General features: G+C 32.1%; 3 protein-coding genes across 10 annotated transcripts in view; 1 reads left to right on the top strand and 2 right to left on the bottom strand.

The window, feature by feature from the left end:
- Window positions 1–1,567: 1,567 nt before the first annotated feature.
- Window positions 1,568–9,397, top strand: Mvl (solute carrier family member malvolio). Of its 6 annotated transcripts, XR_001936715.1 has the most exons (14): window positions 1,568–1,768; window positions 1,985–2,286; window positions 3,248–3,370; window positions 3,499–3,725; window positions 4,158–4,296; window positions 4,367–4,528; window positions 4,995–5,153; window positions 5,229–5,279; window positions 5,738–6,120; window positions 6,213–6,423; window positions 6,601–6,671; window positions 8,072–8,236; window positions 8,594–8,635; window positions 8,760–8,771. XR_001936715.1 is itself a non-coding variant. In XM_018451158.1 (13 exons), the coding sequence occupies exons 2-12, from the start codon at window positions 2,119–2,121 to the stop codon at window positions 8,628–8,630; spliced, it is 1,731 nt and encodes a 576-aa protein (XP_018306660.1). In that variant the 5' UTR covers window positions 1,568–1,768; window positions 1,985–2,118; the 3' UTR covers window positions 8,631–8,635; window positions 8,760–9,397. The 6 variants fall into 6 exon arrangements, 4 of the variants coding, with proteins under 4 accessions (XP_018306660.1, XP_018306657.1, XP_018306658.1 ...); XR_001936714.1 differs by lacking the exon at window positions 8,594–8,635 and having other exon boundaries at window positions 8,760–8,809; XM_018451158.1 differs by lacking the exon at window positions 8,072–8,236 and having other exon boundaries at window positions 8,760–9,397.
- On the bottom strand, window positions 8,418–17,311 carry LOC108724668 (prostatic acid phosphatase). Of its 2 annotated transcripts, none has more exons than XM_018451162.1 (7): window positions 16,575–17,311; window positions 15,900–15,998; window positions 15,084–15,509; window positions 14,853–14,976; window positions 14,461–14,672; window positions 14,212–14,380; window positions 8,418–8,517 (listed from the first exon to the last, which is right to left on the bottom strand). In XM_018451162.1, exons 1-7 carry the CDS (start codon window positions 16,662–16,664, stop codon window positions 8,501–8,503), a joined length of 1,137 nt encoding a protein of 378 aa, XP_018306664.1. In that variant the 5' UTR covers window positions 16,665–17,311; the 3' UTR covers window positions 8,418–8,500. The 2 variants fall into 2 exon arrangements, with proteins under 2 accessions (XP_018306664.1, XP_018306663.1); XM_018451161.1 differs by lacking the exon at window positions 8,418–8,517 and adding an exon at window positions 13,904–14,054.
- A 2,233-nt stretch (window positions 17,312–19,544) lies between these two features.
- The window catches only part of LOC108724694 (acyl-CoA-binding domain-containing protein 5-B), a 5,206-nt gene continuing 224 nt past the window's right edge, over window positions 19,545–24,526 (bottom strand). For both annotated transcript variants that reach the window (XM_018451235.1, XM_018451234.1), the window contains exons 2-7: window positions 24,442–24,507; window positions 21,583–21,776; window positions 21,345–21,507; window positions 20,600–20,748; window positions 20,180–20,530; window positions 19,545–20,037 (exon numbers count right to left, since the gene is read on the bottom strand). In XM_018451235.1, the coding sequence (XP_018306737.1) occupies window positions 19,894–20,037; window positions 20,180–20,530; window positions 20,600–20,748; window positions 21,345–21,507; window positions 21,583–21,776; window positions 24,442–24,502 (1,062 nt within the window). In that variant the 5' untranslated portion in view covers window positions 24,503–24,507 and the 3' untranslated portion in view covers window positions 19,545–19,893. The remainder of the gene's footprint in view (window positions 20,038–20,179; window positions 20,531–20,599; window positions 20,749–21,344; window positions 21,508–21,582; window positions 21,777–24,441; window positions 24,508–24,526) is intronic.

Raw genomic sequence — 24,526 nt, 5'->3', positions numbered from 1 at the left:
AAAGATGTTTCAAGGTCTTTTTTGCTCATAATGTAAATAAAAGAATAATAACTAATTCTGGTCACTAATAACTCGATATATGTGCGTTTATGTTATAAACGTTACAACTTTTGTTACGTCAAAATATCTATATATAATTAGACATAAATTATATATATATATACACAAATCTTTCTTTCGTTCTCTAATATACATAATTTTTATAAGCGATCACAAATATATCCACGAAGTTCAGTTCAAAATATTTAATTTAATATTATACTTGTTAAGTTTGTTTCTTTTAAAAAAAATTCAGCAGTGATAAGTTTATAGTGAAACACTTTTCATACATATATGTATATATATATCTTCTTAACTTTAGTTATCGATATTAACATAACATAAGATTGAATTAATTTCCTTTTTGTAAATCTCATAATTCTAAAAATTATGCCAGTATAATCACCGTTAATCTAATTTCTTTTGCAGCTGTTTTATTACGTTTATATTCGTTCGGTATTACGTATTATATATCACATCGTTACATTCAACCGCTGACTGCATCTGTGTCGAATGTCGTGGAATTTGCGATATATCAGAATAATAATGTGTGCAAATTATGATATGCGTGAAAGACATTTTGTAATGAAGAGGGCGGGAGAGGGACACAAGAGGATGAAGGACGTCGCGCGTATTCCGCGCAATTTGATACGACGACGATAAACCCGGGGATCTCCCAGGATCGTCTCACGGTCTCTTTTCGTGAACCAAGGCACGCGCGCAGACTTCTCGACGTTAGCAGAACGTTTATCTTTTGTAATGACTGATACCACCCGCTGTGATGACGTACGGAGAACTTCGATCAGCTTCAGCCTTTCTTGTCGTAGGCGAAGACTTTTCTGAAATGTACACAGCGCAGTTAGAGTCATTAGAAGAACATTTGTTCGATCTGCAGTAGACAATATTAAAATATATTTTTAATTTTTATTTAATATTTGTAATATTAAATCAATATTTTAAAAATAATTGTTAATATGGCTCAATTAGAATAAATCAATAAATAAAAGATATTTAATAAACGTACATATACAAACGTTTCGACACCGATCGGGTCATTTTCAATGTAAAACAACAAAACATTATTACGTAAATTATTGAAAATTTTTCGGTCACATCATAAGACTCGATCTGGTCTTTTTTGCCGTTTACAAAAATTAATTTATATATTCAGATATTATATCTATTTCTTGATAAGATTGTTGTTTAAATCCATTGAAGTCACTCTTCAAAGTCACTCTTTTGATTCCAACCAATTTAACTTAATCGGCGATTAACTAATCGTCAAGCTTTTTTATTACTGAACCGCGCTAGAACTTTCCTTTTATCAGATAACAAACGTACTTGTTTCTCTTTAATTTGTTTGCTTAAGTATAAGCACGTTTTAAAAAAATTCAATTATAAAAAACAGATTTATCAATAAATAACATGAATTTTTTGTCAATGATCTCGGTATACTCCGGGATTTTACTTCGCTACGCCCCTGGCGGGTTTCCCCCGCTCCAAGATTACCAACCTGCCACATTACGCGGCCAAGTTCGTAGCGTTCGACCGATTCGTTGCACTGCTCCACTGCTGTTGCTGCAGTCAACAGCTGCGAGCTGGGTAGTGAATGACTGTGAGTGATCGACTATTGGAAATTTTTCGCGGTTTGGTCGATCGATGCCATCGCTCCGAACGTGATCTTTGGCTGTCCGTAATCTCGTTGACTCGCGTGCTCCATTTTTTCAAAGTGAGTCGAAGTACTCCGAAGAAATACTTTATTTTGTCCCAGGTCACCGACATTCAACACAACGATTCACGTGGATCCAGAGATTCATTAGAGATTTATCAGTTCTACCTGTGTTCTTTCTTTGTTCGTTATCGAAGGAGAGCTCCGTTGCTTCATTAAAATATTTCCGTACGTCGCTGACGATTATCTAACGTTTTCTCTTTTTTCTTCTTTCAGATCTGCATGTTTTATGAGGATCGTAATCTACTTTCGCTCTAATTTCGTCACTCAAGCATCTAACTTTGTATGCTGCAGACGGAAAGTTTTGCTCCATAGGTATCATTTTTTTTAGAGTGTTATATTGATACATTATGCACAATAGTTACGACGTGAAATCCTGTGACGATGTCACAACAGTGCCGCATCAGCGAATGCACGAGTCGGAGACTGGAAAACCTAACGAGAACACTTCCCTATCTCCCAGCCATGATCAAACCTACTTCGCCGATGAGAGGGTGCAGGTGCCAGAAACAGGATATGTAAGTTGGTCTTTGTACCCTGTGTGTTGTTGAGCAATGCAGTGAGAAGGTGAGAAAATATAAGTATACAAGATAAGAAAATAAGCCGATAAGAATGAGACAATTACGAGACAGTAAGAACATAAATATGTGAGGAAGTACAAATGTACTGATCAAGCACTTAGAAACTTCCTTGACGGAAAAAAAATATTTACGAAAAAATATACAGAAAAACTACATAGATTGAGACAAAATCTTAAAAAAATTCTTAATTTTTCGTAGATTTTCGTAGTGGGACGTAGAGTGAGGTTTGTTTGTCTTAAAGATTCTTAATTTTTCGTAGATATTCGTAGTGAAACGTAAAGTTGTTTGAGGACTTATGATTTCTAGATTTTTCAAAGAAATAACGTTGCTCTACGTCCCGCTACGAACATCTATGAAAAACTAATAATTTCTTGTCTCAATAAGATCTTGTCTCAATCTATATAGTTTTTCATAAAACTTTTCCGCTAAGGTTACACTGTTAAAAATAAAATGTTAATTCTAACTTAAAGACGTATAGTGGATTTTCTGAGACGTAAAAATCAGCATTTTCTTTTTATGTTAATTTTAACATAATTTTATTTAATAATATTTTTATGTTGCATAAATGTTTAATTTCAACATTTTTGCATGTCTCAGAAAGTCCACTATACGTCTTTAAATTGTAATTAACATTTTATTTTTAACAGTGTATTATCGTCCCATATAGTCAGACTTAGAAATTTGAATATTGTCTCACTCCTGTCTTGTATATTTATTGTCTCACATTTATATACTTTATTGTGCTATTTGGTAAAATATGTATGTATTTTATAATTTAAAGTATTTATACTTCACTTTTATCAAATTAAATCAGTGTAAAACAACTTTAATACACACCAATATGCACTAATGCGTTCAAAATTAATCTCTCAAAATGGATTGTAATTCTTGTTTGCAGACGGGGTTTAGCTTTAGAAAACTATGGGCTTTCACGGGACCTGGCTTCTTAATGTCCATAGCTTATTTGGATCCTGGCAACATAGAATCAGATCTACAATCCGGAGTGATAGCAAGATACAAGGTACACCTGCTGGAATGAAAACAAATGTTGTTGCAATCAGTTTTTTTTTTATTTACTTTACTATCATGTTAATTTTCGATTATCTTTTCTTTGGTAATGATGTTCCTTGTTGACGTTTTCGCTTTCAGTTATTATGGGTACTACTAAGCGCTACTATCCTAGGTCTCGTTATGCAAAGGCTCAGCGCGCGTCTCGGTGTAGTAACCGGTCTACATCTGGCAGAGATGTGTTTCAGACAATACAAAAAAGTACCTAGACTTATTTTATGGTTAATGATTGAAATAGCAATTATTGGTAGTGATATGCAAGAAGTAATAGGAACGGCTATTGCCCTTTATCTCTTATCTAATACAGCGTAAGTGTCTGATTGCTAAATATTTATACACGTAACCTAACGCATACAAAACGTTCTTCGGAATATCTGAAACATTTAAAATCATAGTTTGCTAATTAACTTATTAACTTCTTCAGTAGAGACATTGAATACTCTACTTACGAAAATCTGAAAATCATTCTAGCTAAATACAAAATATATTGGGAATAAAAAATGTTATAAAAATATTTTACATATTATAGAAGAACATATTATAATCTGCGTGATCTACGTATGTATATTTGTAGATTATGTTTATTTAGATTGCAAATATTATTAAACATTTTATTTTTTTCATGTATTTATATTATCTTTCTCTGATTATCTTTATTTCTTTTTTTTTATTATTAATTTATAATCAAACAACGCACATAAATATACAGAAGATTTGTGATAAGGAAAGTTGCGTTTCAGGATTCCTATATGGGGTGGCGTTCTTATCACAGTAATTGACACATTCACATTTCTATTCTTGGACAAATACGGATTGAGGAAATTGGAATTTTTCTTCGGTTTTCTCATCTCGATCATGGCAGTTACCTTTGGTTATGAGGTAGACTTATTTCAAAATATCACGATCATGTCGCTCATGTGAATTTCAACAATGGCTTTCAATGTTTCAGTACGTAGTTGCCGCGCCTTCTCAAATAGACGTTATAAGAGGTATGTTTGTTCCATGGTACAATGGAATGAATTACGATAACAAGGTATTACTCCAAGCTGTAGGAATTGTCGGCGCGGTCATTATGCCGCATAATTTGTACCTTCACAGTGCCTTGGTCAAAGTAAGAATAATAAACATGATATGCGCGATTGATTTTTCAATGTACAGGGTATTTTAGGATTTCTAAGATAAACTTCAGAGGACGATATATTTTACTAAAGGAATCAACTTTTGTTAAGGAATCTGCGTCCTCCCCGATACATTTTTAAGGAGCTACGCGTCCTTGTTCAGACTCATTATGAGATACGCAATTAATCACGCGGTAGTATTTTTGCTTTTTTGCAGCGTTTTGCTTTTTTGGTCGTCTTTTTGCAAAAAAAAATCAAAGGACGTGAACTAGTATTGTTAGTTGTTACGCGCGACTGGACACCTAGTTTCTTAAAAATATATCGGAGGACACAGGTTCTTTAACAAAAGTTAATTTTTTTGGAGAGATTTACCCCCCTCCCCCCCCCCCCGAAATTTATCCCAAAAGTCCTGAAATACTTTGCATATAAATGTATATGTAATGTTATTTATTTTTTTAGTCTAGAGACATTGATAGAAGACAGCCTGCAAAAATCAAAGATGCCAACATGTATTACTTCATTGAAGCCTGCATTGCACTATTTATTTCATTTTTAATTAACGTGTTTGTCGTGGCTGTATTTGCTCATGGTCTTTATAATAAAACGAATAACGATGTTGTAAGTACAGTTATTGAAACTAATTATAATTTCAAGTGAGAAAATAGTTGGATTAATTTCTGTTTTATTTTACAGTATAAAGTTTGCGAAGCGAATAATTATACTCTCGGTACAGAAACTTTTCAGGTAACCCTACTGAAAAAAATCACGTCACAAAGTTACATAACGAAATCATGTAACTAAAATATGTAAATCAGGTAATGAATTGTTCCAAATCAGTACGTGATCTTTTAAAATCGCATAATTTGAAAAATTACACGATGATTTGCTTTTTTCTTCTATCATTTAATTATTTAAAATTCGATAACAATAAAGTCATATGATAGATGAAATTATTTCTATATCATGAGATTTTTTCAAATTACGTGATTTAAAGAATTCACGTACTGATTTGGAACAATCCGTTATGTGATTTACTTATTTTAATTACATGATTTCGTTATGTAACTTTGTGACGTGATTTTTTTCAGTAAGGAAGCGTTTTTAAATCTTTTACATTTAACTCTTTTCACCGCATAAACTACTGTTTCTTAGCCAATTCTTAACCAAATGGTTTTGAGTATATTCTTTCCTCTAAACTACAGCCAAATAATGCGACGTTTGAAGCTGATCCTTACAAAGGGGGAATCTTCCTCGGTTGCTCCTTCGGCGCAGCTGCAATGTACATATGGGCTGTCGGTATTTTGGCTGCCGGTCAATCATCCACTATGACGGGCACTTATGCCGGTCAATTCGCGATGGAAGGATTCTTGAATCTGCAATGGGCACGATGGAAGCGAGTCCTGTTCACCCGAACAATCGCCATAGTTCCTACCTTCTTGGTAGCATTTTTGGCTGACATGAACAACTTGAGCAACATGAACGACATTTTAAACGCTATAATGAGTCTGCAGTTACCTTTTGCCACCTTACCAACAATCGCTTTCACAAGCAGTGCTCAAATTATGGGTGAATTTCGAAACGGAATGTACGTAGCTTTATCTTTTAATTTTCAATATTTTTAACATGTTGAAAGTTGTCTTTCTTCTGTACGTCCGCATTGTATTATCTGTATTGTAGACTGAATAAAATCGTGGCGACTGCTTTGTCGATCCTAGTAATAACGATAAATATATACTTCGTGATACAAACTGTTCAAGAAGACCTGCCTCATCATTGGGCCATATATTTAGTCATGTGTGTATATGCGATTTTGTATCTTATTTTCTGCGCTTACTTGGCCATCCACATGGCTGTGAGCATGGGTGCAACTTCCCTCGGTAATAACTGGGTATGTACATTTTTGGTTGTTTTTATTGCGTGCGAATGCTATTTGTTTGGACTCTAAATTATATCTTAGCCATAATTTTTCTCAATCCTTTAATAATTATATTTAACATAATACATTTCATTTTTTATAAAACGCAATCGTTAAGCCATTATTTAATTTACTATTTTTTCATTTTAGTTGGTTACTAAATATATCGGTACTCCCGTAAGTCCGACGCTTGGAATATCGAATCCTGCAGTTTATGCCAGGTAAGAATTTTAGTTATAATTATTTATCACAGTTGTGACTAATATAATACAGTAAATACATAATTTCGCCAAGCATTAATCATGTATCTATCTTTGCGGCGAAATATTTTAACATAAAAAAGCTAGAATTGTACTTTTGCATGTATTATTTAATTATTATATACAAAATATTTGATATTTGATCGAGATTAATCTTGTATGTAAACTATCTGGTGTGGTTTTGTGGTTTTGTATATGCCTCTTTTATATGTTGTGTGCTTTTATGTGAATTGTATAATAAAAATTTTTTATATAGCTTGAAATGTATTTTGTAAACTTTGAATAAAATACATTTATGTATTGTGGCGTCCGCGTTAAATTTGTTGTTATGAAAATGCGATCATATACCAAGCGCAATTACAACAGGTACATGAAATATCTCAACTCGCTTAGTTAAAACAGAAGTGTTTAAAGTTTGGAAGATAAATTAAGTGTATTTATGGACTGCTTGAATATATGTTCACATTTCTTGCAACGACACATCTTAAAAAACAATGTTTTCCAGAAAATAAGTTTGAATCATTAAAATTTTGTAATAATAATTTTAAGATGCAATTTTGATATAATAACAGATAAACTAAAAATATAAAAGATAAACGTAAAAGATAAAAGTATAATTTTTGTATCGTGTCATTGTTGTAGCAGATAACCGTATATTGTTCCGAGATTTATATTATAATTGGAGAAAAAAATATGGTGAATGGAGAAACGATTGAGAATGAAAAATTTGCTTCACAATGTAGTTTTGTGTGCTGAATTAAGATAAATGGTTGCTAAAGATGAGTAAATCGATTCGTGACTCGCATTACACTTTCTGCATCTCATCTGTAAAAAGATAATTGACTTCCTGTTAGCTACTAATAATAGAACACGTTTGAATACTCACACGCGTCTAACAGATAGACATCTAGACAAATAAATTATGACTTGGTGTATCAAGTGCTTCTACTATAAGGTATTCTTATCGAATTATTTTTTTAGACTTCTAATGTACATTGACTATTATTCTAATTATGTTCATTAATTGTTTTTGTTAAAAAATTAGTTCTAATCACACAATGCATGTGCTTTAAAATTCTAAACGTACAATATAACATTTGTATTTTTACTTTATACTATGTATACTCGTAGACACTCTCTTGAATATAAGCTTATAGTATTTATCTTTTAGTTAATTCATTAATTTATTCTATGGTTATTTAGTATAAATAGTATAATTATTAGTAGTAATATAATTATTAATAGTGTAATTATTTATACTATAAGTGATCTTTAAGCAGAAAGAACTATACATTACAAAAAATATCATAGACTCCTTTTATACATGCTCATGATACAGACAGAATTCTATTCATTCATAGTTTTCACAATACGTCAGAAACCTCGTTAAACGCTTAGTTGGAGTAATGCAATTGAATGTGTGAGACAATATGCGACCTATTATGTATTACATAAACACATGAAAACAATGTTGCATTGAAAAGGTGCTTATATCATCTCTCGTGATGTCAGCATAAAACCCCATGGTACGTGTATGATTCCTGAAAGATATATTTTTCTAATAAATAATGGTGCTTTTACCTTTATAAAGTTTGCTTCGCCATCGTTATTAAATGATATATTACCCCTATAAGCGCATAATATTATTTAATATTTTAAGCATATTCTTAGAATATTAATTGTACATTTAATATTCTAAGAATATGCTTAAAATATTAAATAATATTATGCGCTTATAGGGACGTAACGTTGGTGCTCCTATCCTTCCACTACTGTCAGTCCTCATTTCTTCATTTGTTTCTTGTTTCTAAAAATAAATTTATGTATGACGAGCACAATTAACCAAACTTATTTTCATTGCATGCACATTTCTAACAAACAAGTCTCAAAATGAATTTATACAAGGCTGACTTGTCATAACAAAGGTAAGAAAAATGTTACACCGAAATTCAGTCGTTGCCTCGATTCGATTTATTGTTAGATTTATTGTTATCTATTTCAAGATCCGAGCAACATCTTGAAATACCTTAAATATTAAATATATTGCAGAACAAATCCAGCGTTTACTATTCAAGAAAGTGACAGTTTTTCATCTACACCAGCATGGTAATGTCTTAACAAGTATATCAGCATAGGATATATAGTAAACAGTATGTTCTACGAAGAAGATAAAAACAAGAGTCTGTTTCCAATTGCACAAAATAAATAAGAGGTAATGTTTAGTGTCTGATAGTGCCTGATGTATCGCACTCATTCGATCGTTAAATCGTAAACATCGTTAAATTCGTTAACATCGTAAATTTTAAATGTAATTTTTTTCATTACATGATAAGATAATTAAAATTAATTTGTATTAATATTGATAAAAGACACAACTATACTTTGTTCAACGAGAAATTTGTAGCCTTCGCACATAGGGGCGGCATAGCGGGCAAAGTGGACATGTTTCGAGATTATTTCACCCGCTCAATTTTATAAGCCTGGACTTAAACGTATAAGCCTGGACTTAAACGTATAACACAATACAGGATAGATCTCCACTTGTCCGCTTTATACCGCCTCCTATGCGCGAAAGGAAATAAATCTCTTAAACAAAGTATATATGACAATATCACGTATTTGGTAATCAACATATTTAATAACTCAATAAGTATTTTATATATATGATGATATATCGTTTAAAAAATGTTGACACACTTGTATATGTATTTACATTTGCTTTGTAAATTATATATATATATAGATGTGTATATACATATGTAAAAATTGTGTTGTATTGAAGTAAATTTTGTATTAACTTTCGTGCATAATTACCTAGTTGTTACATGATATACAAAAGAATGTAAATATTATTTCGAATGAATTAATTTTTATTAATCTGCATATAAAATAATGTCCGCAATTTTTTCAATAGCAGCAAATATGATAAAAGTTTTTCCGTCGGTTACATATCACACTATTGTTTAAAATATCACAAAACTATTCAGAAAAATATTCTTAATGAGAGATACGCACATTATGTATTTTCCCTTATTTATAAGTACTAAATAAGTCGAGATCCGATCGAGACGCGCACTAACTAAGTTATAAGGTGATCAATTTTAAAACAGGAACATGGTTCGCATATTTTAACTTGTAGCCCGTAATTGTACAATTGCAATTCCAATTAACATTATACATATATAAAAATCAGAAAAAGATATAGATATCTTTACAAACATACTACATCATAATTCAATCGTTGCTACCTGTACGATCATTGACAATAAGATGACCGAATTTAAATAAAATTTGTTTACGGGCAGTGTTCCGCATTAGCTATGTATTTCTCTTTTAAAAATTATTATGTCATATTGTACGAAGCTCGCAAAAAGTTCAATCTCCATACATCATGACTAGACAATCACTGCAATATCACATGTAACAAACAATTGTAACAGTAGGTTTTTTGTGTAGCTATTCTATGAAGTAAAAGTTTTTGTTTCTCATAAAAATTTTGGTGCAAAATTTGTTCATTGTATATTTCGCGTATTATATATTTCGTGTTGGATTAATCACATTGAACATTTATTATACAAGATATATATGCATTTTCAAGTTTGATGATTTAAGGCGTTATTATAAATAGCAATACATATGTTTTATAAAAGTACCTGATTACTTGTCTTTTTTGGTAGTCTCATAAAATAAAATAATTTTATAAAATTTTTCAATATTGATTTGTCTATTTGAATTTACTGTTTCTTAAAATAGTGATGTATATTATAAATTGTTATTATCACGATAGTCGGACTTTGATCTTGCTCAATTTCAAATAAGTTATCATCTAAGAATGAGCAAATCAAAATTTCCGAGGGAATGCTGTGATTTCTACATAGATAAAAATACATTTTTTCGAAATCTTTTCTTGAAAATGAGCTAAAATTTGAAATATTATGCCTATAATAGGGGAGAATGGTCTAAATCGAACCTATTTGCAGTTTTTGCTCTCTATAAGGTGTAAATAAAATCCGATCGTAAAATCGAAGGTGGTATTGAAAAGATCATTTAATTTCTTTCATTTTTGTTTCAGACCATTTTGACGTATCTCTCACCTGTGTTAAACTATAATGGAAAATGTAAAAACGCTTTTTCCGGTCTAATTTGGAACTACAGTTCCAAAATTTGGGACTATAGTTCCAATCGGACCATCCCCTAATCCGAATCGGATACTCCTATTTTTATAAACATTTAGATAGAATTTTAAAATATTTTTCTTAGTATTGAATAAAAACGAGCAATTTGACAGTCAAACATAAAAATTTTTTTCGGAAAAAGAAATTACTGACTGTTTATATTATTAGAATTGAAATCAATAAAACTCAACTAAGTCTGATGACTCATGATATTTTACTAATTTAATTGCTTGGACCAGATCTGATCAGCCGATCACCAGTATTACAACCAGGCCTATAAGTTATTCACTGTACTGTCCAATTTGGACACAGATCCTTTCGAACTTTGGAATAAATTTTACAATAAACCGGAAAAGTGATCACAAAATGCTTGATATTTTTTAATTCTACACTCTTTAATTATCTTAAATCAATTACTTTTCAAATTTTCAATTATATATAAACACCTTTTAAATAATAATTTACAAATATTTTTTTTTTTTAATTTTTGCACGCGTTGGCGGAAATAACATATTTGCGTCTATTTTATGAATGTTATGATAGAGAACTGTCAAACTGCTATCATATGTTCAGTGCCTTATAAGGACTTTACATTATAAATAGTACGCAAATCTGCTTAACCATATTCATTTAAATTAAAAAGGTCCTATTTGGAACACGGTTCGATTTAGATCACTCTCCCCTATAGGTAATAATAGTATAGCATAATATTGATGATGTAATAAATTGTATAATATATATAATAAATTATACATATCAAATAATACATGTATATATGATGATTGATAAGGAAATACAGTTCCTGTTTAAAACAGTAAAAGTATCCTCACGATAAGTGAAAGAAGATTAATCATTAAATCACATCATTCATTATAAAAGAGGTCCTTTAAAATAAAACATACAGATAAAAATTATGTACAATTTAAGCAGTCAAATACACATATATATATATATTTTATATATATCAAATATATACAAATATATATAAATATATATATATAAATATATATAGAGCAGAATTCCAAAATGCATTTTGTCCAAAATTTCATTTTTTTAGTTAGAGATGGCGTAGTGTTCAGTGTTGAAAGACTTATATTATAATACTCTGAGATGTTCAGAAAGCATTTTTTCATCGTTAATTTATATGCTGAAAAAACATAAGACATTTCGAAATGCATTATGTTTTTTAAGAGACAAACAAAATGCATTTGTTTAACATTTTTAGCAATTGTTTAGTAATTTTAATATTTCACATCCTACTGATTGGCACATTGTTATTTCTCAGATAGCAAGTTGTCTGCAAGTTGCTGTCAATTTGCTTGAAACTGTTTTGCTTAAGTTGTCTTCAATATTTAAGAAAGCGGCTTCCGATTTTGCCTATTAGATTGCCACTAACTCTTATGAGCAACTTGATGACAATACTTGCCCTCTTATAAACCGATCGTATAAGTTGTTAGAAATCACAGAGCACCATGACGGAAACAGTTTCCACCTAAAATCTTACTTTTATAAGTTATTAGTAATCTGGCGGCATTTTAACTGAACGAGCTTTGCGAACGTGGACGAAATGTAATCGTAGTCTTCGGTAAACGTAACAATAAGCGTAATAATATTTTAAAGTATCAGATTTCATTTATATACTCGGTAAACATTTGAAAAAAAGTACTATGCTTTCATCTTAAAGCTTTTGGAGCTCACTTCGAAAAATTATTTCATTAGAACACAACTGAAAAATCATTTAATGCTGCGTCTTTTATTCTATTCTATGTCGTTTTTTAAAATCGAAAAAGTTAATTCGATGCATCCTTCTGGTAGCGGTGCGGCATACTGTTTGACGACGATCCATTTTCCATTCAATTGATAGAAATGTGGAAAAACTTGTACTAATTACATTTATTTCTTTTCTTATGCCAAGGAACGTTTTGTTATCTGGGTTTCTGTAAAGTGCGTAATTTTCTTGTGTGCGGAATTTCTTTCTCGTTTTCTGAAAATTACAAATTTTGGACAAAACGCATTTTGAAAGTCTGCTTTTCATATATATGTGGAAGTTTGTCCAAAATTTAAAAAAAACCGCTTAATTTTATTATGGCATTAATAACAAATAATTAATCTATACCCAGATAGCATTTATACGGCACCATACGTTGCAGAGTCATGAAGCTCTGAAATGTTACGCTGTGCATGCATATTACACTCATGTGAGACATCATGTGTTGAAATTCGTGAAGTCACATGAAACAAATCATGTAAACAACACGTTAACCGCACATTGCCAGCACGATGTTAACTTTAAAGCTGACACACAGTTACGTTGTAGCAGCGCAATGAATAATACAAATTCTGTCTTTTTGGAACAGCACGCTAAGCACACAATCCTGTTACGATGTGTAAAATTTTTATTAGTTTTCATTCTTGGAACCCAATTATGGAAACTCATCTCATCATTATGAGTTGCGTTTAACAGACTCAAGTGTTGAGTCTACTGAACGCAGACATTTTATCAAAAAAAAGGAATAAAATTTGAGAAGTCTCATCATACGCCTTTTATCCTATTTGATGTGGTTTTTTTAAATACGAGAAATTGAACTTCGTTGTGTCCCTCTAGTGCGATGTTGTGCACTGCTTGAAAATTGGACATATAGAATATTTTTCTGCACGAAACTAGTCATGCGTAAAAGCGCCATGCAATTTCAAAGTTATAGCGTGCAGTTTTTTTAATGCGATCGCGCATGGGAGAAATCTATGTGCAAGCTTAGAACGAGCACATGGATTTGGCAAGAAACCCGACACGCGTAACAGCACCGTGCGTTGTTAAAGTTACAGTACGCAATTTTGGTTTAATGCTAGCACTGTCAGATTTGAAGCAGTAACTAAAATCTGACAACACAATTGACTTGCACAATACCAGTACGATATCTAAACTACTGGAAATCACATCCTGTTCAGCTGTGACTTTTGCACGTTTGGCTATCTGGGTACTCTTTAATACCATATCAGTTTTCATCATATCAGTTATTTTTGTCAAATACCCGTTATATGGCATCGTTATAGCCATTGTATGCTAAGCGAAAATAATACTGTCTATGTTCTTTTTTATGTCGCCAATATATAAAGCCGATTATTATTAGGACCAATAAAACTAGCATTAATATGGATGATGTCAGAATTGCTGAAACATAAATAAAAAATGCTAATTAAAATAAATAATTACATGCAAAATATTATTAAACATTATTATTGACGTTGCATACATATGTAAATATTGCACAATGTAAAAAAAAAAATTAGATAAATATTTAATACGATATGTTAAATCCGATAATTACCAATGACATCGCTAGAACTTATTTCATTTCGACTTATTTGACATTCTCTTTCCCAATCCTCAGGTACAACGTCTTTCGTCAAATTAATAAATTCAATTAAAGGACATAACGTATCGCAGCCCGGTAATGTCATAAGAATTGGTTCTTCCGTCGTATTTTTATAAGAAACCTAATGACAAAGAAAGGATAAATATTAAAATAAAAAAATTGAATGAAGTGTTTCACATATGAGTTAAACAAAATTCTTACTGTCACAAAATACTGATTTTTCGAATTTGTCCTTAATTCGATAAGAACCACAGCAGCGTATGGTGGAGGGTGAGGGTCGAATACGTTCAAAGTCATAAGTAAATTTCCTATGGTCTCATCATGAGCACTGTATATCCATATCTTTCTATCAGGTTCTAAGGTATGTTGTGCTTTCTTGACCATGTGATCTATCATTTCTCCAAGTAGTGGACCTAATGTTTTTAAAATTGAATGTCGATTGTATAATGGAGAAGATTTAACAAATATCTTTAAAAGCGTAAAAAATATTAATGTATTAAAATATCAAAAATATTCCACATAAAAAATGTTAACATATTAGAATATGTAAATATAAGTAAATTATTAATAAATGATCGATACACTGATCATACCTGTTTTTAATCTTTGAAGTATCTTGTTGTAAGCCTCTATCATGAAACTAAGTATAGCGAGAGGTTTCAACTTCTCTGGAAACACCGATTTCGTCCACTGTGGTAGAGTTTTGTTGTACAATGTCTGTAAATAAATCAAAGCTAGTTTTATCGCATGTTTTCCTAAGTAAATGAGCAAGTTATGATATGTAATAGTATACACAATTGATAACAGGGAACATCTCAACATACTTCAATATATAAATTATCGTATAGATGTTCAACTGCTCTAATCGAATTTATATTGTCCCCGCTGTGCTCAGTTAAGTAGGCAAAGAGCTTCGCGTTTCTTTTTTTTATGCTTTCCATTTCCGGTGATGTTAAGAACTTCTCCAGCTCGTATTTGTATCGCGGGCAATACTTGCTCGTCTTCAGCACGTAGTCTTCCTGTGCCGGTATAGTGTGCACAGGGATCGGTATCCAATAGATGTTGTTGTCCCATATTTCATTCTTCACCGGCGGATAAAGACCTGCGAGATTCGCCTCGGCTGACATCAGGGTACGATCTACGTCCGTACTTTGAATGTAAATGTCATATGGCGTGTAAATATCGTTTAAAAAACCGGAGTATCGTTTCCTTAGCCAGCGTCCGAGAAGTAGATGTTGGTGTTTCCCAATCTACATTTGCCAAGCGTTAAACATTAATAAAGTTAATGCGCAAGCTTTTAGAAATCAATATACAGCAAGAAAAGTAATTCTTAAGATAAGTTTAATATATTCTAATATTTTCATATCAGTGAAATTTCTTTTTCATATCTGCTATACCTGATCTATTTAAAACTTGACTTATTGTATAAGTCTATTTTCTTCAGTTTCTTTATATAGAATGCCAAATTGGCCACTTGGCAAAGTAAACTCCACAGTATTGCATTTCAAATGATTAAAATATGTTTATGTATGATAAGATAAGATAACGATAAGACCAAGAACAATACCTATTATATTAAAACAAAAACATTTTCGCATATAATTATTTATGTTTACATTTGTTAATTATAATTATCTTACATTTGTTAATTGTCCAAATGGAACCGGCCACAACGATTCATTTTTATAAGGATCGTTGGTGTAAGGCGCAATAGGAGTCCTATCTCCATGTCTGTACAACTGTAAGCAAAAATGAGCTTCATTATGTTTCCGCAATAAGTTTATGAGTCACCAGGCATCAAGGCAAACAATAAAGTCTCTAAAATTTTGCATATACTTTACAAATGATATAAAAACTCATTTGTACCGAGTTGCTTGTTGGAAGGCACTCATAATTAATACATATTGAAATAATAAAAACGTTAAGCTTTACAACAGAAAACAATATTGCATAATAAAGATATTAAACTTGATATAAAGCAATAAAAAAACAGTATTAAGTAAAAATCGACCGAGAAATATTCAACACAATAAGGGAAAAGGCTATGTTCGATCAAGATCTTGACGTCTAATAATATATCTGTATGAATTTTACAATTTCCAGTTCATCCAAAGTGAATTGTATACCGATGTTATTTGTCGGTCTCGAAACACAGTCTTGAACCGAAGCTGGATTACGCAATATGTCAGAATTAAATCAAGTTAAATTGCCAAAATAAAAAGAAAACAATAAGAACGAGCGTCAAACAAGCATCGGACAACGACAGCGTTAACACCGAGCGAAAAGTTGAAAAGGCGTGATCTAAATTCACATACGACGTTCGCGAAGACGATCGTGCCCAGGTCGAGATTTCCGGCGCCGGAGCAGCTGGTGGTGAGAACGCTTGCGAGCACGAGGAGCAGCATTCCGGTGTCTATGCTGCGTGGGGACTTCGGCTCGGCGTTGTCGCGAATTCGCGAGCGAAGGGCGGCATGTGTCGACCGCACGTGATCGGATGAATCGGAGCGTGGTCAGCTAAAATCTACGAATATTCGCGCGCCGCGTACACATTTTCGACGTATGGTGAAGATACCGAGCAGCTGTGTGTACATACGCACGCCCACAATGTGCGCACAACTTCACACACATTCGGGCACAAAAGGATCTCATCGCCGGGATCATCGAGTTGTCCCCCACCTGAGATCTTCTCCCACCGTCCGGAGAATCTTCCGTTTCCCCACTGCTCCAATCTCTCTCTCTCTCTCTCTCTTTCTCTCTCTCTTACTCCCTCTCTCCTTTATATTCTGACGGCCTAGTTGAGTAGTAGAAGTATGTGTGTCGCGTTTGTCCTCCTTTGTCGCTCCTTCACTTTCGCCATTCTCCGTTGTGTACGGTCACGTGTAACGGGAAAAAGGGTAGAGATGAGCACGAGAGAAGTATAGTTGACGAGGAAACAGCTGTTCCAAAATAGAGAAGTGTAGGGGTAAGGGGAGTCCCATTATGTAAACATTGTAAACAAGTCATGCAGCAAGTTGCACCGCCGGTTGCACAGCGGGTTCTTGCAACAGGGAGTGCGAGTTGCATTCCGATCTTCGTGAAGTATGGTTCTCTTGGTACTTGACATTGGACGCATATGTAGCGTGAATGAATCACCGATAATTATTCGTCGAACATAAAACTTGCAGACTTCCTCTTCTAAACTTGAAAGAAAAAAATCTATGAATCCAGCTTAGATAACTCCTTTTTTAACATTCTGACACATACAGCGTCAGAATGTAAATAACCCAGATAACATGCATGTTGCATAAGATATCTAGAAGACGTCTTTTGAATATGTTATGCAACATAAATAATGTTATCTGGGAACATAGCTTTAGTAAATTTAAAGAGACAAGTATTTGAATAATGCCCGTTTCTACCAATGTAGATTAACTTTAATCTCGGTTCAACTTATTATTCATCTTTTTCTAATCTTTAGAACTAGAAGAAGACGAAGAATAAGTTGAACCGAGATTAAAGTTAAATCTATTAAGGCCCCTTTCTACCAATATAGTTTAATTTTAATCTCGGTTTAACTAACTCTTCATCTTTTTCCAGTTTTGAGAATTAGAAAAAGATAAAGAGTAAGTTGAACTGAGATTAAAGTTAATCTACGTTGATAGAAACGAGCTTAATCGGTGGAAAAGGGCATAAAAGAATTTGAAGATATCTTCTCGTTAGATCCTAATTTTTTCAAACATTTTTAACATTTTGATGTATATTGATGTAAATGACATAGTTTTAGTAGAAAATTGAAGCATATATTAATACAAATAACACAACGTAAGCTTAAACTCGGTTTCACAATTCGCGATGAACTTTTTATTTTATCGGTTCAACTATTCCTCATCTCTTTCTAATTCTAGAATTGAACCGGTCAAAGAGTTGAACCGCGAATTGTGAAACCGAGTCCTGATGTTTCTTTCGATAAAATTATATATTTTTGTATTCTTCATATATTTCTTGCTGATATCAAAATGAATTCGATCGTATATCGTTCTGAAATAATTTCAGACTTGAAAATTTAAAATTCAACAAGAAGATATCTTCAAATTTTTAAATAAAATTACAAAGTTTTATTTGAGCTTAGAAGTTTGATCTCCTTGTTGGATTATAACTTTTCGAGTCTGAAATTATTTCAGGACGATTGAATTCATTTTGACATCAACAAAAAATATTCGAGAAATACAGACATATATATGTCTATCGAAAGAAACATCATTAATCTTACGTTAATAGGAAAAAAATACCTAGAGAAAGCAAAGACGTGATGCTTAATATATTAGTTCTCTATGAAAAGTTACTCAAGTTTTATTCTGTTTATTTTCTCGCAGCTTTGGATCTAAGAAAGTATTCTTGCTGATTCACCTTGTGTATACGTCTACATGACTTGCTATTCATAAAGAGGAATAGCACTTTAGCTACACTTTCTACTTTGTGCCTTTTCTACTTTCTCCCGTTCATGGAAAAATGTGGCTAAAAGGGAACGGACGCTCTCACTGTATCAACAATGGCAGGCGAATTTAGTTGTAAAATATTTTGCTAGTAACGAAAAAAAAAAATGTATATGAGTGTAACGCAAATTTTAGCTGATAATTAAAAATTTGTATATTTTCACGTTGCACATATGTACATAAAATTTATCGCAATTCACTCGGTACGTATAAATATTCTTTTGAAACTAGAATTATAATCCGTATTAATAGTAATTAACATTTATCATTGTGTCGGAGTATCGATAGTAATACACTTTAAGTTTTTTCTTTTTTTTTTCTTTCTTAAAAACCCACATAATTTACACATAAAACGCAAATTGACTATTGTACGTTTGCATGTGCAAAAAAATTTACTTTCTCTGTATGAATATATTACAATCTATACGACTACAGAACTAAATATATTACATACAATCCACCTTAGAAAACATTAATAGAATTATACCTTTATAATTTTTATACAGATTGTCCCGCAAGTCACGAACCTTCTTCTAAAATATAAACATTAAAATATAAACATTAAAATATAAACATTAAAATATAAACATTAAAATATAAACACAAGGAATAAAATAATTCATGTATCGATGTATTATTTCGCACATTTTTAAATATGCAGTAAAACATCGTACATCTGTAGTGTACATAAAAATATCATACACTTTATTATAAAACAATACAAACATGAATATACAAAAGAACACAAGTTGTGTATCTTTTTATATATATGTTTTAGAATGTTTGCATCGTTTTATAAAAATGCATAAAAAACAAAATATTAAGTCATATATCTGTTATTTAACATAGCTGCAGAAGTGTCTTTCAATCAAACTTTCGCTGTGGATCAATCAACCCGTTATTCAGCAGTGAATCTACAGGCGAGAGAAAGTGCAACTTCCGAAACAGGCCGCATATGCAAAAATATACAGAGATTGATCTAGTCATTTTTATCACAATTCACGTTTACTAATGTAATCGTAGATTGCATTAGGACAGCTTTGTCTCTATAAGGAATATAAAATTAAACAAAAATCTGTGTGTACGTAGACTATAACTCAATATTAATAATCCAAACACTGGAAAATGTGTGCTCAGCTGCGTAGGAATGATAATCGTGACATCATAGTCTTCGTTGGCGATAACGCTGCATAAAGTTGATCAGTAAGTGAGCAACAAATGGCCATAAGATTAGTAAAACGAATAGACGCGGCGGACATTCTTGCAACGGCCACCATTTCAGATACTTTCGTCTAACAGTGTGCTCCTAAAAAAAAAAAAGGTTGACATCAGCGTGATAGATAAAATAAATAAAAAAAATATTTCTCATTTTGTTATTTTAAAGAGATCAAAGGTATTATTTTTCCTGTTAAAATTAGACATAGCTAAATAATAATTATGTTACGTACTGTCGGAGGTGCCAGTGCTTGTAAAGCTTGCCCTTCCAAACCTCGTACTCTGGCCGTTATGCGATCTAGATCTCTCTGTAGATGCTGCATAGTTGTCGCGATTTGATTCAGGAATTCTGCATTGGCTTTATTGTCATCTTTCTTCGTTCTCTGTCTACTTCTCTCTCTATGGTTCTCCGATATCGTCTCCGCGTGACCGTTAGTGTTGCTGTATCCATTAGTTAATTCAGTGTTCTCTTTTATAACATTTTCTGTACTTGAATGATCAATTCCGTTCTTTGCTGTAGTTTGTATCTTTTGAGAAGCAATAGTGGACTTAAGTGCATCTTTTTGCGCTCTCTCCGGCGCTGACTGTAATAAAATTGAATTATTCGTAAAAGAATAATTAACGTAATCTGAAACGTAATGTTAATGTCATACTTCAACAGTATCTATAAATTCCTCTTCTTCGCCATCAGTGTCCTGTGGCAGCGGGCTCGCGGTGCGGCTGCTGGTCGGGCTGGTTTCCAAACTACTCGTTATGTGCCGAGAAGCATTCATTACTCTGTGAGGTGATGTTTCTCTCGACACTAATAAAATAAGAAAATAGCTTTATACAAAAGAAGAAAACACTCTTCAATATATATTGTGCTTAAAAAACTTGGAACATACTGTTATTACATTACGATTTAACATTGATAATTCTGATAGAAATTCGCTTCTTTAAGAACTGACCTAATAAACCTCTGTGATATCTTTAATATCCTCAATTTAAATGTTTAGTAAACATGTTTATATAAATAAAAAATACTTTAACTTATTTCTTGGTATCCGATTCATAATATATGTCAGCAATTAAAACGATATAAAAATACCAGTAATATACTGGCATATATATTTAAATATTATGTAATAATTAAAATAAAACTCTGATTAGTATAAACCGGTGACGGTATGACGTCCGGTATGACATACCGGTATAATTTTTCGAAAATACTAATATAACATAATACCAGTATACAGTACAATTTTTCGAAAATACCGGTATTACTACTTATAAAATATCTTTATAACTTACTTTCACAAAAATCTGTTTATATCTCGAGAAATAAGCTAAAGTATTTATGACTTGCAAATGTTATTTGTATAAAATTGAAATATTGCTAAAAGTTAAAAAGAAATGAACCTAATGGTGAACCAGACAATGGCGATCCCGGTTGAGAGCGTATACGCTCCAGTACTGGTCCCACGAGTAATTCCAAATCTTCAGCTGGTACGCTTTCATAAAAAGAATCCAAACTGCCGAGAAACGTTGCCACATTATCTGTGTAAGACATCGTCTCGACAATCTGCAATATGATGACGATTCTTGTTTAACGTATTCATTTTGTGTGAGCTTTTAATCTACAAAAATCTATACTTACTTTCTTCAATTCCTCCACATAATTATTCATGGCTTCTGTACGGCTCATATTGCCAAGACGTGTCCATGCATCCCATTTTGCTTTCTTTATTACCTCCCAGAATGCGGGTTTAGATTGTTGACAGGGTCCTTCAGTTGCTTGTTTGTAATATGAATAAAAACGCAGCATAATCTCATGGCTGGGTTGGTACGCTCCTGAAACATTGTATATTAAAATTACAAAATTATTTGTCATTGGTTTGATTAATTATTCTTCCAAAATTAAATGTTGCAACACATCACAACACATAAATATGTATTACAAGAACAGATAATTTTAATCAAAATTTAAATGTCCTTTCCTGATTAACCAAGTATTAAATGGAGATAGAAATAAAAATATGTATCTCCATTAAATGGAGATACAATGATGATTTATTTCTATCTCCTTGACTTGTTGGCCAAAGAGTTAAAAGAGTATTCTCTTAGGCATGACGAAATAGATAAATGATATGACAATTTATGCATCATTACATACAATATATATAATACAGTAGAATTCCGTTTATTTGCATTTTATTTATACGACCAAAGTCAAAATGTGCTCAGTTCCAAATATACAAACTTATAAGGTTTGTTATCTTTAGTTTTTCTCTCCAATGTAAAAAGAAAAAGAAAAAAAATGAACCGTACAAAAACGACTGAACGAAAAGAACAAGCTTATAGTTGAATTCTTAATTATCCGAACTATGGAGCCATAATTCGAAAAATAAGAGCTCGACGTGCTCAAGTTCAGTTTTCTAAATGTCTCAGCTCCTTTATCTTAATTAATAAGTACTAGTAAAGGGAAGAGCTAATGAATTTCTATCATTTGAACCATTCGGTTATCAGAACTATCTTATCTCCCTATGTTTGGATAAACGAAGTTCTACTGTTTTTACATAGTTTTAAAAGACCCTTATATTAAATTAGGATATTTATATTAGTATACTAAATAATAATAAATTAATTAATAACAATAACTGTAGAAGCTTTCAATACTGAAATAATTAAATAAATAATAAAGCACAGCGCAATTATTGAAACACAAAAATTTAATTCTTCGTATATATATAAAATGTATATATATATATATATTTACTTTAAAATACATAAGTTTTATTCGATAGCAATAAATATTAGACATAGTGAAAACATTCTAATCGTATTTCTAATGGAATTCATGATCTTCGAAATTAATAGGAAATAACTGTTAGCAATTATTGTGAAAGCTTATTATCTTAGTTGGTAGTGCCTCATTAAGGTATCTTCTAATAAAAATTCGAATGCATATATTTATATGAAATTCGTTCTTTTGTATTATGCATGCTGTACTTTATACTTCACCGTTGCACTGCAATTATATATTTTTTGTCAATAAGCAAGTTCAAGAATACAAAGATTGAGTATCAAGAGATTATGCATGATTATGTATGATAACGAGTTTTAATTTTATATTGTCAGTGACCTAGAAATAAATAATTAGCGTTAAATAATAAGCTTATTAACAAAATTTCATAATTGATGGTGCAATACAAGTTTTTTTTGTAATCAGTGAAGAGGAACATTCTAGTTTTAACCACTAAGCATGACTTACACTGTTAGAAAGTAAAGTAGGGACTGGGGAGTAATACAGTCACTTAGCTATATGAAGTGACTGGAAAGTATACTTGAAATGTACAATATCCAACATCAAGGCTAAATAGTAAAAAAATATATTATGTATATTATGTATATGCACATTATGTATATAGATATGAATGATACAAAATCAGTATTAATACAATATTGAAAATAACAAACATTTTGATTTAAAAAACAAGCTCCTAATAAGAAAACTTTTATAGAAAAATAGTCATATTTCTGTAAACAAAATTTATATCCACCGCTTATTATATAATTCGTTTGCAAAAAGAAAATTGCCGTTTTTTTTTCAAAAGAACTAAATAATATTAGGCAATGAGAAATGCAAATCAGCAAACTTGTCTCTTTTTTTTGGCACATTTATCAAATGTGAAGGTTATTCGCGTTACAACGCAGAGACTCTCAAAATGTGTGCCGTCCAAACAGACAATACGACGGACATGGAGACGGCTTCTTCCGTACAGTACGCGAGCATTCGGGAAATAGAATTTTTTGTTCTAATATCACTCTCGACACCACGAATAAGAAATTGACTTGAGAACATTCACTTTCCTCGGACATCATTAGATCTTGCCAATTTCTCCGCACGGTTGCGCGTAATGACGCATGTAAAATCTTCGTCATTTTTTTCCGCATAATAAAAACACCTGCGATAATGGAAAAGGCTAGAAGTTTAAAGACCCATGTCGTGTGATTTTTACTGTCATTGCTCGAATGTTTTCACATTAAAGAAATTTATATAAAGTGTTCAGAAAACGTATATAAAAAAAAATATATATACACATAATAATCTTGCAGTCGGTTTTTTCGACGCTTCTAAGTACAAGGAAAAACCTAATTACTTATTATCGGCTTCTCATCATCAGGAACAAGTAATGAGCCATTCTTACGCAAAGAAGATAAATATCAGCAACGACGTGGACTTTAGTCAGCACGCAGTAAAGTTGTACGAAGGAAGAGAGGCGAGAAAGGGAAAGAAATCAACAAGCGTGGAAAGCAAAAAGCGATTGCACTGTGATATCTGCCGCGTTCTCAGGCGAACGCAACAGCGGATGCGAGTGTGTAAGAGGTAAAATGTTTCGGAGTGTATGCACGCGAAGGAAAAAAATTCACTTTCGAGATATGCATCCGCGCTTTAGAGGCGCGCCACAACTCGCCGTGCCAATGCGATGATAACATGGGTGTAAGATTATCCTACCGTTTTTCGGCAGACTCCTGATCACGTTCACGGCGGCGTTGAACTTCTCCTCCGTCGTCATGTTTCCTAGACGGACAAACAGCGG

This window comes from Mycetomoellerius zeteki, unplaced genomic scaffold (genome assembly GCF_001594055.1).
Source record: "Mycetomoellerius zeteki isolate Tzet28-1 unplaced genomic scaffold, Tzet1.0 scaffold31, whole genome shotgun sequence".
Classification (NCBI taxonomy): Eukaryota; Metazoa; Arthropoda; class Insecta; order Hymenoptera; family Formicidae; genus Mycetomoellerius; species Mycetomoellerius zeteki.
The sequence above is the reverse complement of the archived record's forward strand: the minus strand, read 5'-3'. Positions and strand labels throughout refer to the sequence as shown.